The 17,126-nt window shown below is 38.2% G+C and overlaps 1 protein-coding gene across 1 annotated transcript in view; it reads right to left on the reverse strand.

The window, feature by feature from the left end:
* The window catches only part of Wdr49 (WD repeat domain 49), a 161,008-nt gene that overhangs the window by 48,321 nt on the left and 95,561 nt on the right, over positions 1 to 17,126 (reverse strand). The window contains exons 9-12 of the mRNA XM_055596556.1: positions 14,437 to 14,552; positions 5,327 to 5,457; positions 2,644 to 2,742; positions 88 to 249 (exon numbers count right to left, since the gene is read on the reverse strand). Of these exons, the coding sequence (XP_055452531.1) occupies positions 88 to 249; positions 2,644 to 2,742; positions 5,327 to 5,457; positions 14,437 to 14,552 (508 nt within the window). The remainder of the gene's footprint in view (positions 1 to 87; positions 250 to 2,643; positions 2,743 to 5,326; positions 5,458 to 14,436; positions 14,553 to 17,126) is intronic.

Consider the following 17,126-nt stretch of genomic DNA (forward strand, 5'->3'; position numbering starts at 1 on the left):
AAATACCATTAGACCTAGACAACAAAATAGCTTGAACTTCCTTTACCTCCCCTTTTCTCAAAGCCAAAATTGAAACACATATTTTACCTGTGGCCGCACTGATTTTTCTTGCTTCAAGGAAACAGAGTCTTGTAACAGCATTATTACCCTCTGTGTCAATCTCAACATTTCTAGCAGCCACGGTGGACTGGTCCGTCATGCACTGCATTGAACAACTTCTCTTGACATTAACCTTTTGGGCTTCTAGGTCTGTGATGAAGAAAAAGCCAAGGCTCTTGGTGAACAGAAGTGCCTTCTGTTCAAATCATCATCGTTGAGCAACAATGGGCCCTCTCCCATCCTAGTCACCAGTGAGACGCCATCAAATCTCACAAAATATACTGAGTCAGCGCCAACCAGGCCTTCTGACAATTCTCTTCTCCAACCCCAACTAGAAGGATTATTTGACTTCAATTTGCTTTGCATATGCCAGGCACACTTCTTGTGTTTTCCCTTGTTATGAGTTAATTAGAACTTCATGTCTTAGTCATTGTCAACATTCCAGAGATCCCAATATGTTCAAGATCAATGTGTCTCTAATGGCATGAGAGTCTAGTTAATGCTATCTTTCAAGTATTTAATGAACATGAAATCAAGTGAATAAATATATGCACACTTAAGTAATCCTTTTTAATGGCTCTATTTGTTCATGGGTTACTCTGGAAAGGACATTCCTAATGGTAGTTTAATTATATACTTAGAATATCCTCAGGCCACATTATGAAAATTGAAAATGTTTGTGTCAAAATCTGTTGATAGTTTGCAAATAGTTTTGTAAAAATCTCTACAGAGATACTTACAAAATTGAAAGGCGAAAAATATGCTAATTCTCAGCTGATAAGTCATCTGGTAAAGTGCTTGTCACATTTACCAGCAAGTTCACCTGAGTTCCATCTGCAAAATGCACTTAAGAAACAAAGGGCGTCTTAGCACGCACTTATATCCCGAAGCTGATGGGAAGTGAGGATGGGTGGATCCCTGGTGTTCGTTAAAAATCAGCCCAGTCTACTTCACAAATTCCTGCCCAGTGAGAGACCCCATCAAACACCAAAACAAAACACCAAACCGAGGTGGAGGGTGGCTGAGGAATGGCAGCTGAAGTTGAACTCAAGTCTCCCATGCATGAGCTCAGAGAGGAAAAGCAAGAGGAGGAGGAAGAAAAGGAGGGGCGGGGAGGAGGAGGAGGACAGACAAGAAGGAGAAGTATAATAATGTCCTTAACGTCTTTTAGAAGTTTGGTGTTCTGATTTGAATGAAAATGGCATCCGTTCATTCTGAGGTTTAAATACTTAGTTCCCAGTTGGTAGTGCTGTTCCGGTACAGTGTAGCTTTGCTAGATTAAGGGTGTCACTGGAGGCAGGCTTTGAGTTTTAAAAGCCACATGCCTTCCAAGTTCACTTTCTGTTTCACGTTTGCAGTTTAAGGTGTGAGCCCTCCGTTTTGTGTTCCTGCCACCGTGCCCCATTATGTCATTTATATACTTTAGTCCTCTAGGAACATAAATGTAAATAACCTTCTTCTATAATTTGTCTTTGTCCTAGTGCTTTATTGGAGTAACAGAAAAATAACCGAAACAAGCAATTCTTATTTCTTTGTGTATTTAATGATAGCCACAGTTAGGATTGCTCCAAATATAGATGGTACTCTCTTGAAGGCAAGGGAAGAGGAAGAGGCAGAATTACGCCAAGTCCTTGGAATGTTGAGATGAATCTTAATGGTCAGTTCTTTGTACATAAAGCAGCTCAAAGCTTTGTGTCTGCAGCCATATAATCCCTCAGATTTTTAAATTGTTAAATTGGTTTTCTGACTGGCAATAAATCATTCTTCAGCTTTTCACACACATGCATATGCACACGCAAGCATACACACACACACGCGTGCACACACACAAATACTGCATCTGATGACCGGTATCTTAGTAAAGTTAAAATTATTCTCTGTGAACTTACCCAACTGAGAAAATAGGAAATAGCTCAACCATAGGAAATGGCATAACCATTATCTAAAGAAACTAATCTACAGAAAAACCTTTAGTTTCTGAAGAAGTTAAAATAAAACATGAAAGGCAATTGTGAAGACACTTTACTTAAGTATAAAATATTCATGAGCTCTGCTAACTGTTTTAAAATGTAATATACTCATGTCTAATGCCCTCTCGGGTTTCTAAAGTAATAAATAATTTATGATATCCAGGTGGCATAATATTTAAGACAGGCTCCAGACTGAGGCTGAGCAGCCAGTCGTGTGAACAGAGTTCCCCCTTTCTCACCAAAGGATATCCAATATTTTACTCAAAGGCAATTCCGAAAGTTTTATTGGCTAAATTTAAATGAGATAAAAATGAGAGTCCTGCTTCCTGCTGCCAGTAATACAGAAATGCTGACGTAGCATAAAGAGAAAAAATGGAGTGCCATGGATGGTTTGTGAAGCCGAGTCAGTGTCAATGTTCTTAATCACTATGTTAAACTTACACTATCACTAATCCTTGGAGTTTACAGCCAGTCATCTATAAGCTAGAGGTACACAGAATCAGTTGCGTGCATAAACACCCAGGCCTACTATCTTCCAGGTCAACACAAATGTCAGTTTCAAACTTGCACTTACCTAATTTGGATGTTAGCTGCCTCTGGTGTTCAGGGTGAAGAACATGGTAAGCATTTTCTGTGCTGTTGTTCCACAGAACAATTTCACCATCATAGCTCCCTGCAGAATCAAGGGCAAGGAGCATAAATTACCAGATAATTATATAGAAAACATGCAAATGGAAACAAAAGGAAGCTATTATTAATGGGCATTATACAAAATGTCATAATCAGTAGGTATTCTCTATTTGTGGAGACATAAATAATAATGATACCTGGTACCATAGTGACTGTACAATTTCAATATTTATAGCCTAACCCACACAGTTGGTGGATAGGAGTCAGTTATCTCTATTTTTTTACTGTAATAAATCATTCAGGCTCTGAAGTTAAGCAAGTTGAGTCTGAATCCAGGTTCTTCCAAATATCAGCTCTGTAGTCTTACATATGATATTTAATTCAGCTTGATGCCGAAGTTTCCTGGGTTAACGATTGTCCTTACCTTATAGGGTTATTTTAAGAACAAAAAGCATTTACAGTGATGTTAATTACTAGGCAGGTATTGAGAAAGTATAAATTACCCTTAAAGTTTTATTCCTATATACCATTTGTGTGTGAGAGAGCTCTTTGCCTTTCTTTCATCTAAATTCTTCGTGAAATGTTTTCTCCAGTCCTACAATTCCTCTTATAGAAAGTCATTGTTCCTGTTTTTGCAGAAGAGAGAAAAACTCTCAAACGGAAAAACAGGGTCAAGCCTGTGCTGTGGAGAAGTCACCGAGCAGGGACCAGATGGGATACCCAGTGTGTCCACTGAGGACAGTCCACTGCCGTACAGAAGAAAACCGGTAAGACACACAGAGGACAGCTGAGTTGGGGTAGGTATATATGTGGTGACTTCCTGAGATTCCTGGAGAGGAGAGAAAGGCATATTAAGCTTTGTACTTTACTGGATTAAGCAACCTTCTTATCTCAGAAACTGGGTAAGGGGTGGATTTCACTTCCCCGTGGTGGATCTACTACTGTCCACTCAGATTCCAAAGTGCACTATTAGCAAAATCCTTGACTAAACATTCTTCCCGTATAACTGAAGACTTGAGAATGAACTGGGAGTTAGATCTAATGTGCCTACCACAGGGTAGGAGGTGAAGACAGGAGAATCCTTGAAGTCCATGGGCCAGCTAGCATAGGCAGCCTCGAACATGACGTAAGCTCTGTTAGCTCATAGACTGGGCTCATAAAATCGAATGCCCTATGCATTTGCTTTTTAACTGTGAGACACTGGGCACTTTGGATTTTTCCTGCCAGAGATGCTCATTAGACCCACATTCTCAGAGACCATGATGGCTGTGAAGAGTATCACCATGCACCTGCTAAAGGGATGGCCTTGTGAAAAAGATGCATACGGTTTACTAACCCAGAGAAAGCAGATGCTGAGCTAAAGGCTGCTTGGCAAAAGTGACTGTTTAGACTGAAAAGATCTGTGGACATTAAAGGATCTTTTCATGCAATTTGGCACTTTGTAACAATAGAAAACTAGAACACAGCCTGCTTTGGTTTTTGAAGAAAATTCACTTTATATCCCTATAGAATCTTACTTAATTTTGAGAAGGGGAGGGAATGTTTTCAAATTCCTTTGTCTCAAGAAATACACAAATTAATTGTTGATTTCCCTTCAATCAACTTCTATGCCCTCAACTAAGATTTAGGTTATCAATGACATTTAATTACTTGGTTCTCAATGAAAACAACTGTGTTTCTTAATATATAATTTGTCATATACAAAAAAGAGATTATGTCAAAGAGTTAATTTGTTCCATTACATATATATGAAGAGATGTTAACATGTAATTTAAGATAGATAAGAAAGAGAGTTAAGATGTTCCAATTAAGAAGCATTTGCCTGTCACCAAGGTATGATTCTTACCCAAAAGTTCTAATACTTCTTTTGAAAAATGAATAATACAATCAAAAGGTAGTGTTTGATAATGAGTTTATTAAATGTTAAATAATTTAACATTGTGTTAAAACATTGCACTGCACAGATATAGCCCATGGCAGTTCAGTATCCAAGTGGGTTCCATAGTAATGAGGACAGGGACTTTCTCTGACAGGAACTGATTGGCCTGTTCTTTGATCACCTCCCCCTGAGGGGGGAGCAGCCTTACTAGGCCACAGAGGAAGACAATGCAGCCATTCCTGATGGGATCTGATAGACTAGGATCAGAGGGAAGGGAGGAGGACCTCCCCTATCAGAAGACTGGGGAAGGGGTACGGGTGAGGAAAAGAGAGGAAAGGTAGGTTTGGGAGGGGAGAAGGGAGGGAGCTACAGGGATACAAATTGAATAAACTGTAATTAATAAAAATTATATATATGCATATATATATAGATATGCATTGCACTGGCTATCCAAACCTTAAAACAAAGATATACCCCAAACTATTCTCAGCCACAGAGAATTGTGTGTTAAAGTTTAAATGAGTTACAATATTATACAGTAGCTGAGTAGTAGATCCAGGGTTGTGAAACCACAGATATGGTCATAGAAGCTGGTAGCCCTAACTACCATAAAAACAAGGAATTAAAGGAGCTATAAGACTGCTTCATTGGGAAATGTATTTTTCAGTTGAGAACTTTTTTCCCCCAAAATGTACCTAAATCCAACCAAACCGTCTCTAACCCATTGTCCAGTGAAGGCTCAATTTACCTGTGGCAAGAGTTTGCGGAGGTAAAAATGCAGCACACAAGAGGTCATCTTGGTGATGGATTCCCCCTTTCCATTCTTCAGACTGGATGAAAAACTGATTGAAGTTCTGGGGTCTAAACACAGTAACTGATCTGGAAAAAGTATATAGAACTTAGCTGCAAATATAAAATTGGTACCAATATTGAGCAGCCATTATCTACTTTAATGGTGCAATTTAAAGTCTAAAAGACTATAGCACCCAAAATGTTATCACCACTTGTCATCCATAATAAAGTAAGCTTCCCACAGAAGTCTCTTTAAAACTCTCACATTGAACCTCTGGCAAATTATAAATGCTTAATGTGGGAAGGTTAATTATCCTCTCATAACTATTAAAACCAAGAATACATCCATTTATCAAAATAATTGTCTGTTTCCAAGACCCTAAATTTTTTTTCTCACATGAAACTATTAAGAATTTTGTGAGAATAATAGGAAAAAGTAGGGTTTCTTTATGAACAAATATTGTCTGGTACTGAAAATGAAATCAATAGGATTTCTCTCATCAAAGTTTTTTTTTTTTTTTTTTTTTTTTTTTTTTTTTTTTTAAGGATGCTTAACATGTAATCACTCCTGACAGCATTTTCCAGAATTGGGGTAGCCATGAGGTTTATTCTCCTGCAGTCCACTGCATCTTTTTATTATTATTATTATATAGTTGCTTCATATTTTAATTTTTATTTTTTATATTAATTACAGTTTATTCACTTTGTATCCCAGCTGTAGCTCTTTCCCTCATTCCCTCCCAATCTCACCCTCTCTCCCTCATCTCCTCCCATGCCCCTCTCTAAGTCCACTGATCTTTAAAAGCTATCATTTGTCGTGTTTGAAAAATGACATCCCAAGAAGTATGGTAACTGGAAAACACAGAAACAACTATTTTCAACAAGTCAGCTTTGAAGTCCTGATGACAAATTTGAGTGTAGACCAGGGTAGAAACAGAATAGACAATCTAATGTCTCAGATGAAATGAGGGAATACAGACAGTAGTTTATGGGAGAATCGGCACTGTTATGCTTCTGTTCTGGTGTCCATCAGTATTCAGCCTCCCCCTTTTCATGGCTACCCTCACGTCAAATGACCATTTGTTACTGTATCTTGAGTGTCACTGTCATTCTTCCTCACCTCTCTGACACTGTGCTTGCTGCCCCACTTGATTGTCCTACAAAAGTTATTCCTCATTTGTGAACAAGAGCTTTCTTCTCCTTCTTGAAACTCCTGCTTCCACTTTGCAAAATACATCACGTTGGTAAACTGTCCTGTTTTGTCTGCATTCGCTGAGAAGCTGGCTGTGGAAGCAGGCTCTACCCTCTCCATTTCCAGACCCAAGCATGTTTGTCTCAAAATGTCTTCCCAGGCCCTTTGTCTTGAGATGGGCTGCTCCCCACCAACTCTGTGACATGGGCATGGGGAGATGACAGAAAACTAGCCCAAGAGTGAAAACAGGTAGACAGTAAATCATTTCCAGCAGATGTTACTATTTTTTATACCATGATATAAAACATTCTTACAGTTGGAAAAAGTGTTCAATTGGGAACTGCAGCTGAGTTCTACCTTAACCTCCCTAGTCCATTTCTGCTACATGTTTTTGTAACTCGACAAAACCCGACAGTTTTGAGCACTGGATTTGACAATGTTTTGATACCTACCTGGCTATCAACCATCTCTTACTTGCTGTCTATTCCTGATTCTCTCTCTCTCTCTCTCTCTCTCTCTCTCTCTCTCTCTCTCCCCCCCTTCTTTCTCTCACCTCTTTGAGCTAAGCATTCTTTATGGTCATTGTTCCGCCTTCTCTCCATTCATTCAAGAGGAGCTTCCATATACCACCGTGCATTCGAATATCATTTCCAAACAAATGGCTTTCTACTGATCTTCATCCACAACACTTACCAGGAATGGATGGTTTTCATTTGCCAGTTCTATACATATTACCCTTCCATTGCTAACATGTATTTTCACATTAAAATCAAATTTTCCAGCTAGTTGTCATACTCTATCCTGAATTTCGTAGTCTAATTCACAGGCCAGCAGGACATCCTCTCACATTACATTAATGTAATAATAATTGTTCATAATTGTTCACTGCTCACACATGCTTACACTTTACGTCATCTATGTGTGATCTATGCATCTTTTCACTTCCACTTCAAAGAGCCACTCACGCCTTCCTAGTCCAGAGCTCTCCGCCCCACTTGTCAGCAAGTTTAAGAGGCTCCAATCTCACTGTCGACAAGTGTAATTTCCCAGATGAATTCTTCATCCCTGATACCAGTTTCACCTTTACATCCTGGAGCTTTCAATATTCTTTTATTCTTCAAGCCTCTCCACAGAATTCATTAAACATTTAAAACCAGGAGACCAAAATAAATAAATCCCTAAGTGAGATATCGTAAGTGCTAAAGCAGCACTGATTAACTGCCGTGGAAGTCTAGAGCACAAGTCACAGGTACCTTTGAGGGCTGATGTTTATTTTACCATAATAAATGTGTAAAACATGAAAGAAGGGAGCCCAACAGGAGGAGAAGACAGGACAATAAAAGATTAATGCCTTGCTTAAAAACATTTCCTGGGTTTTCATTTCCTAAATGACAAAATTCAAATGTGTAAGCCTGTTTTCGAGATCCAATAATATATAGACTTAATCTACTTAAGTATTATTTCTCCTTATTCTTTCATCTTTGTCTTCTAACAATATGTGAATTCCCAATGAAATTTTGACACAAAAAGCCATAAAGTACATATTCTTTGTACAATATTGGATATATAATATTCTTAATTTATTTTTTATTAATTACAGTTTATTCATTTTTGCATCCCAGCTGTAGCCCCCCTCCTTTGTCCCCTCCCAATTCCACCCTCCCTCCCTCATCTCCTCCCATGCCCCTCTCCAAGTCCACTGATACTGGAGGTCCTCCTCCCCTTCCCTCTGACCCTAGCCTAACAGGTCTCATCAGGATTGGCTGCATTGTCTTCCTCTATGGCCTGGTAAGGCTGCTCCTTATTAAAATAGAGATAATATGATAAATAAAATATCTTCAGCTTAACTGTACAGATTACAAAGTTTCAAATTTACTGTCTTACAGGGAGGCTTAAAAATGTCAGGAGTAGCCAGTGCTAAGTGACTGAGGTGGGTTGTCTTGCCCAAATAGCATTCTTATTGCTATTTAAGCAGCTTGAATATTTCTAGATATTTGGTTTTCCGTTGTTGTATGTCCTATTTTTCTACGGGAGCCCCATGTTTAGGTATCCCATGCAGCATCTTTAAGGCTACTCATGTTCCATGAAGCTTCTATAAAAACCAGCATGTGAAGAAATCATTCCTTTCTGACCTATTGAATTATTCAGTTTCACAAAATAGATTAAGATTATACCTCAAAAATCCTCAATGAGATTATAAGTATAAAGAAACATGGATGTTGATTTCTTGACCTTCTATAACTCTTCCACATTAGGACTTTGCCTGGAGTCTCTGATCCCTTCTTGTGTTTTATTTTCCTTGGTAACATTCATCACTGGGTGGCATTGTGTTCTATACAATTTTTGTCCTTTTTCTTTTTATATCTCCTCTTCAGTAAAAAAAAAAAAAAGAGATGAAAACTTATGAAAGTAGGAACTTTTCCATCTTTATCATCAATGCTAGAATAATACTTCATACATAACAGGGGCAGTGTACATATATCTACCAAAAACAGTGTAAGAATTATTACTCTATTAAAAAAATAATTTTAATGTGAGTATCACTCAGGCTTAGAAAGATCTTACAAATTAGAACATTCAGAGTTCTAAAATTCAGTTTATTATCATGATACCATGTGCATATATTTCTATGTTTAACTACTAATCTGCTTAGGGAGATGAGTATGGAGTGGGAGAGAGAAACACAGGTCAGTTTTACATCTATTGTATCTATTGAAGCCAAGGTTCAACGTCAACTGTCATTTTGTCAAGATTCCTGTGTTAAATGGAAATAGATATATTCAGGACATACCACCCAAGGCACAAAACGCTTTTCATAGTATGCTACAAAAGTAGCCCTTTTGACATTTGACCTTTCTTTGTGTTAAAACTCTGAAAAACTAATTACCTGGCACTTTTCGCTTAAAACCTAATCTAAAACTTTGATTTGAAATGACAGTGACCCTTAAAATACCCCTCAAGAATCTACGCTCAGTTCTCACCTTTTTCATTTCAAAGACTACTCTTTTTTAAATGTGAACTTTGTCAAGAACAAAATTAAGTTTCAGAGTGAGATAGTTTTCAGTCCATTTGAGGAGTCAGGTAGACTTTTTCTTTGGTACTGAAGGAGTTTACCAGCTGGGCTCCATCCTTCAGAGGTAAGATCCCAACAGTACTGCCCTGAGCCATGCTGCTACATTGAAAGAAGCTGATTATGAAAAGAACTCTATCAGTAATCTGTTCCTTCAGAGTTTGATTGCTCATGTGTTGTTGGTCCAGTTATTTTAAGTCTCATTAATACTTCTCCTTTGATCTATAACTTTTTATATTTATAATGAGTATCTCAGAGGCAGAAAATCCATTTCTAGTCAATTTGTTTTGATTTATTCTCCTCTTTTCTTCTTCCTAAAACTCTATGAGGCCAAACTTTGGACACTGAAATAATCAGAAAATAAGGGTTAGGACGTATCTGTGACATTCAAATTTACTTAACCTATCCTTAGTTCCAAAATGACAAATTTAAAATAAGTCACAACTTTAGACTCATCTATTCTGACTTTTTTTTCAATAATAGGAATTATTTTAGTCACATGGGGCTATAGTTCCTCAGAATGGCAAATTATGAAGATCTTAACATCTTCTCTTAGTTAAATTTTATACCTGAGCAAGTGTGAATCCTTAAGGTCATTTCATTTAGAAAATACCTTTTAAAACCAAATTAAACTAGAAATCAACTTATTTAATTTCTAACATCATAAATAGAAGTTGCATAAGTTGCTTGGTACAGTTTTTAAATAGTATTTACACTCCTTGCCTTGTATGTCATAAATTTCCCAATTAGATGTGATGTACTGACAGTAGGAATCACAATTCTTTGCAATCACCATGCTCTGTTTTCTAATTCAATGGTTGCCACCTAGGCATAGCTTATAAAATATTATTGGAAGAAAAGGGGGAAATCTTTAGAGTGCCGTTAAATTGATATCAGTGTGTTTATTTATATGTGTAAATGCTTCATTAGCTTCGCTCAAAATAAACAATCTTCAGCCAGGCCTGATGGCACACTCCTTTAGTCCAGCATTCAGGAAGGCAGAGGCAGGTGGCTTGTTGTGAGTTTGAGGCCAGTCTGGTCTACAAAGTGAGTCCAGGAGAGCCAAGAATACACAGGAAACCCTGTCTCAAAAATAAATAGATAGATAGATAGATAGATAGATAGATAGATAGATAGATAGATAGATAGATAAATAGATAAACAAATAAATAAATAGACAACCTTTTCTGTCATTTGTCATACCACATGTGCATGTGTGTATGTGTGTGTATGAGTGTGTGTGTGTGTGAGTGTGTGTGTGTGTGTGTGAGTGTGTGTGTGTGTGTGTGTGTGTGTGTGTGTGTGTGTGTGTAAGGTTGTTCCTCGCCATGATTTTATTTCTCCATTTGTCAACAGTCTATTCAAGAGTGGAGGCAAGACTGTAGACTATGACATGGGTTCAGCTGCCCACTAGAGTTGTAAATTTTCCTACACTACTAATCTCTTTAAGCCTCAGTTTTCTCCTCCATACAGAACACAGAGGAAAGGGAACATTTGTCTCTGGTTCTAAACATAGAGCAGATTTGAATAAGTATACTTTTTGCTGCTCACAAGTGCTGAATTGGGTAATTCAGCACTCTACTGCCCAGTTTCCTTGTCTACCATTAATTCATTCAAAAAATATACTTTCTATATATGTATGAAAATTTTAGAAATACTTTTAAATATATTAGCAATATCATATATGTTAGAAATATCATGTATCTTTAAATGTCTGTATAATTTAGGTATATATTAGAATATGTAGTTAATAGAATGCATACAAGGAATGCTATACACATAACTTTGGAATAAATAGTCTTAGGTTCAAAAAAGTACAAAAGAATACTGTACACAAAGGGGAGAGGAGAACTTATTTTCTTCGTTCTAATTGTAAAAAAGAATGTGGTAGTAGGGAAGATGTCTGAAAAAACATGAAATAGAAAAAAATATCAACAACATTTTTAAAGCAGAACAAGGATTTCTAGATACAGTGAAAAACAAAGATGTGGGCATATGTAGAGGATATTTTTAAGGACCGAGAAGTGAGCAGAAAAGGACAAATTAAAGCACTTCTGGCATTCATCCAAGCAGACATGATGCTCTGAATGAAGCAGCTGTAGTACTCACAGGAGCAGATTTCCAAATAGTTAGGATACAAAATGGACTAGCCTTAGCAACTTGAGGCTTGTGAGGTGGAGGCAAAAATCAGTAAAAATGGTGGAGGTCTAATCCTGTGGCCATGAAGTAAAGCTGAAAATCTGAGAGGAAAAGTGATCTCAGAGAAAAGGATAAACGATGTGGTCAGATTAGAACATGCTGAGTCTTGGATTTCAGTGAGAGATCTCTATACGTAAGTACGTGAGGCAGCTTAGAGGTAACAACTTCAGGCAGAGAGCTGGGGTTTCTAGAGTCTACTGGCTGCCTACTAAGATGAAGGTAGAGATTAACTTAGATAACGTACGCACAGCACGCACCGCTGCGTGGCGCCACACGCTAGCTGGTGTATTTAGGTGCCTCATTCATCAAAAGCAGTTTCTGCTCTGTCGTGAGCATAAAGATCAAACCAATCTCTGTGTTTAGATAGAGACTGGAGTGAAAGCTTCAGCTTAACCTAAAGGCCTCTCACTGGATTTCACAGAAAGCTTAGTGATTGTCAGTCTTTACCTTTTCTTCTCTAATCACTGAATCATACTGAGCTGGCTCCACAGGCCATATTTCTTCAGCTATAACCAAGAGCTAAAGCCTCTTAGTAGAAATGATCCTGTCTGGTTCATGAAAAATCTATCCTAATATAATGACTTCAAGGAAACTTATTTTGTAAATCCACATCTATAAATGTTGTGTAATATTACTGGTAATTCATTAATACAAACTTCAGATAAAGGAACCAAGTCTGACAACTCTAAGAAAAATGAAAAAAATATATAGAGAGAGGAAGATGGAAGAGTACTGATTTTATTTCATTCTAATCTTCCTAAATCTTCTCTTGGTTCACCGGCAGTGACTAACACTCCACCAACATCTACCAGAGTGTAAGCTGTTTCTTGAGACTCTTTTTTTCAACAACTTGAAACTTCAAATAGTTTAAATTTTGTCATATAGGCAATTAGAAATATTGTCTTTGGTGGAGATATTTTTGCTCAACCATGTTCATTGCAGCTGTATTTGTTATAGCCAGAATCCAGATGTCCCTCAACTTAGGAATGGATACAGAAATTGTGGTACATTTACGAAACGGAATACTACTCAGCAATTAAAAACAAGGAAATCATGATATTTGCAGGTAAATGGTGGGAACTAGAAAAGATAAATCTGAGTGAGTTATCCCAGAATCAGAAAGGCACACATGGTATATACTCACATATAACTGGATATTAGACTTATAATATAGGATAAACATACTAAAATCTGTACACTTAAAGAAGCTAAGCAACGAGGAGGACCCTGGGTAAGATGACTCTCTAAAAATATAAAGAAATGCTATCTGCAAATTTTATTTTCCATTAATTTTTAGTGCCCCACTTTTAACATTCTGAATGTAAACTGGATCAGCTGGATACCTCCACCCTGCCATGGAATTAAAGACTTTTTTTTTTCATAACAGTGACCTAGCAGCAGAGCTCAAGCCTGCTGCTGAGTTGTAAGTTAATAATGGCTAAAGATGGCTCCTAGGGATGTGAACAAGTGTCTATTGATGGCTGGCACTTTGCTAAGAGCTAAGAGTTTTATATGTGAAGAAACTGGAATGACATGGTCTGTTTGTACTTTACATGTACAAAAAGTAAGCATGGGGGTATTAAATAGCTTCCACAAATCAAAAAACATGTGGAAAAGTGAGGGTTGGAAGTCTGTTTCCCTGTAATTTTTCAATCCCTATGTTTTTTAATCATCAAACTGCCATTGAAAACAGTGGTCTAAATACAATCATTTTTATATAAACCCAGTGTACACTGATGATTTTCTAGATATTGAAGCTGTCTGAACCCTAGCTCAGAGCATAAACATTATGACTATATAACAAACAAAATCAAGAAAGTTACTTATTACAACATTTTGTGAATAATCAAAATTCTAAATGATAAATTCTCAAAACAGAGCACACTTGATTTTTTTTTTCTGATGTTTATACAGGTACATAGAAAAGGCCTTGTTTATGATCCCTTTGATTTCTCTAGAACAGTAAAAGGAAAAAATGTGTTTTTCCCCTCATTTTGAGGGGAAAATTCCGATAGTGGCATGAAAGAAGTGCACCTGTGGAAGCAGCAGTGTATGATGCCACATGACTCTCCACAGTGATTGAAGAAGGGTCTGGCACAAGTGCCAGAGAACCATTTCCCTCCTGTACCAAGGGACAAAGCTCTTCCTGTGATGAGCCTAACCGTAGGGTTGATAGGGCCTTTGGAGGTGGCTTATGGATACATTTGGAGCTGCAGGGTATAAAAACGTATCAAGAGAAAAGAAAAAAATTTCTTATAAAATTGGAGGAGACAATTTATAATAATAAGAGATTTCCAAATTTATAATATAGGAGAGACTTGAAAACTCAAGAGATGACATTACATATTTATCTAAAATTTTTTTAATGAAAGATTCAAATTCCCAAACCCAGGAGAAAGCCCCAAGTGGCTCTTCCTGTCACCCAAGCTGCAGAAATCTCATTTTATTCATGAAGCATTTGGTCAATTTCAACTCATCAGCCAAAGCTAACAACATGTTAATGACTCACAACCCAATGGGACTTCCATGCTCTCCTTTTATATTTTGATTAAATAAAAGCAACCTTTTTTTCCCCTTCTTGACATTTTGCATATGCATATCATACCTCTCCCAGCCCACAATCAGAATAGTCTTCTTAAGAACCAGGATCTGCGAAATATCCACAACTCCATCTTGTCCAACATTTAGGGTGTGGTGACAATATCCATTAAAGTCCCATACCTGGAAAAGAAAAATGAAAGCCAATATTGAGATGGAAACATGAAACTATCTTCAGTGTTTGAAACAATACAGTGTAATACGAAGAGTTTGTTAAATATGGTGTTTACATTCAGTGTTAGTTTATCTTGGCTGTCAATTTCATGAGACTTAAAATCACTTAAGAGACAAATCTCTGCCTCTCAACTGAAGAATGGATACAGAAATTGTGATACATCTACACAATGGAATATTACTCAGCAATGAAAATCAAGGAAATCATGAAATTTTAGGTAAATGATGGGAACTGGAAAGGATCATCCTGAGTGACCTATCCCAGAAGCAGAAAGACACACATGGTATATACTCACTCATATAGACATGTAATATAGGATAAACCTACTAAAATCTGTACACCTAAAAAACTAATCTAGAGGGAGAACTCTGGCTAAAATTCTCAATCCGCATCCCAAAAGGCAAAGAGAATGGACATCAGAGGAAGAAGAAAACAGAAAAAAAGTTAGGAGCCTCCCACAGAGGGCCTCTGAAAGGTTCTGCCCTGCAGACTATCAAAGCAAACGTTGAGACTTATGGCCAAACTTTGGGCAGAATGCAGGGAATCTTATGAAAGAAGTGGGAAATAGTAAAATCTGGAGAGGACAGGACCTCCACAAGGAAAGCAACAGAACCAAAAAATTTGAACACAGGGGTCTTTCCTGAGACTCATACTCCAACCAAGTACCATGCATGGAGATAACCTAGAACCTCTGTACATATGTAGCCCATGGCAGTTCAGTGTCCAAGTGGGTCCCATAGTAATAGGAACAGATACTGCCTCTGACATGAACTGATTGGCCTGATCTTTGATCACCTCCCCCTGATAGGGGAGCAGTCTTACCAGGCCACAGAGAATGACAATGCAGCCATTGATGATGAGACGTAACTGACTAGGATCAGAAGGAAGAAAAAGAAACCCTCTCTTACCAGTGGACATGGGGAGGGGCATACATGGAGAAAGGGGAGGAAGGAAGAGATTGGGAGGGGAGGAGGGAGGATACTAAAGGGGGGATACAAAGTAAATAAAGTGTAATTAAAAATAAAATTTAAAAAAAAAGAAATAAATCTCTGGGTGTTTACTCTGAGGGTGTTTTTGGAAAAAAATTAACTCATATGAAAAGACCTCCTCTAAAGGTGAGCAGCTCATCCCATGGGCTGAGGTCCCAGACTGAATGTAAAGGAGGCAATGGGTCGTAGTGCATTGGCACCATCTGCTTCCTGACTGCAATTTTAATGAGACCAGCTTCTTAAGGCTTCCCTACCCTGATGAACTGTACTTCAAACCAAGACCCCAAATAATCCCCTTCCTTACGTTGCTTCTGCAAGCTATTTTTTCACAGCAACATGAAAAGTAACTAACACAAAAAATTAGTTCCAAGGAACAGGTCTCTTCTGGTGACGAAACTAACCACATGGTTAAAAGGCCTTTGGAACTAGTTTGTGGAAGTGGTGTGGATAAGTTCAGAGGGGCAGGATACAGAAGCTCTACAATGCCGTAAGACCTTCATATCCTCGTGGGAGGGTTGCTGAGAGGAATGTGGTTAGTAGAGAACAAGATCATGAGCTGTTAGAGAAGAGTGGGAATGCTGAGAAACTAGGCTACAAGATATTCGTGTTATAATCTGGCAAAGAACCTAAAAGCTCTTCTTCTTCTTCTGAGAACTTGTTAGGCCCAGCATGAGCCTAATTTTCGGAAAGGATGAAGAGAACTCAGGAGACCAGATCTCATCGCTGCAAAATCACAAGAGGTTTATTTTGACCACTGCGCAATGGGGTCATCCCTGCAGCTCAGCAAAGAGTGGCACTGGGAGACAAAGGCCTTGGGTTAAAAGACAAGGCATGGGAATTTTAAAGTTGCCGTCTTGGCAATTCAGGATTGGATGAGGAAGCTATAAAGTAAGATAATTGGTTAGTCTTAGGTGCTCAAGCTTGGCCAGTCCTGCCAAGTGTGGATGCAGCTGCAATTAAAGGTTGGGTTGTTAGCTCATCCTTGGAGATTGGGGCTGTGGCTTTTGGCTGGTGGTCAGGGTCTACTCAGAAGAAGGATTGAGGCCATCTGGGTTGGTTGCTAAGAAACACTATCTCAAAGATAAGGGTCTGGTCATTCTTTTTGCTAAGTGAAAGCCATTGCTCGATTTTTTATATCTGTGCTCACAGATAGGGTCACATTCCTCTGTTCTCTGGAAAGGTACTAAGAGGCTTTAGCTTAACTTGGACCTAAAACTCAAAACTATAGGCCTTAGAAGACATATAGGTTACAAAGTTAGTCTGATCCTTTCAAACTCAGTGGAGCTGAGTTTTAAAAGAAAAGACTAAGCTGGGTGCTGTGGCCCACTCCTGTAATCCCAGCACTCAGGGAGGCAAGGAAGGCAGATCTCTGTGAGTTTGAGGCCAGCTTGGTCTACAAAGTGAGACCAGGACAGCCAAAAATACACAGAGAAACCTTGTCTCAAAAAAAAGAGAGAGAGAGAGAGAAAAGAAAAGGGAAGGAAGAAAGGAAGGAAGGAAGGAAGGAAGGAAGGAAGGAAGGAAGGAAGGAAG

Source organism: Psammomys obesus, unplaced genomic scaffold (genome assembly GCF_907164565.1).
Source record: "Psammomys obesus unplaced genomic scaffold, mPsaObe1.curated_primary_1811, whole genome shotgun sequence".
NCBI classification, from domain to species: Eukaryota; Metazoa; Chordata; class Mammalia; order Rodentia; family Muridae; genus Psammomys; species Psammomys obesus.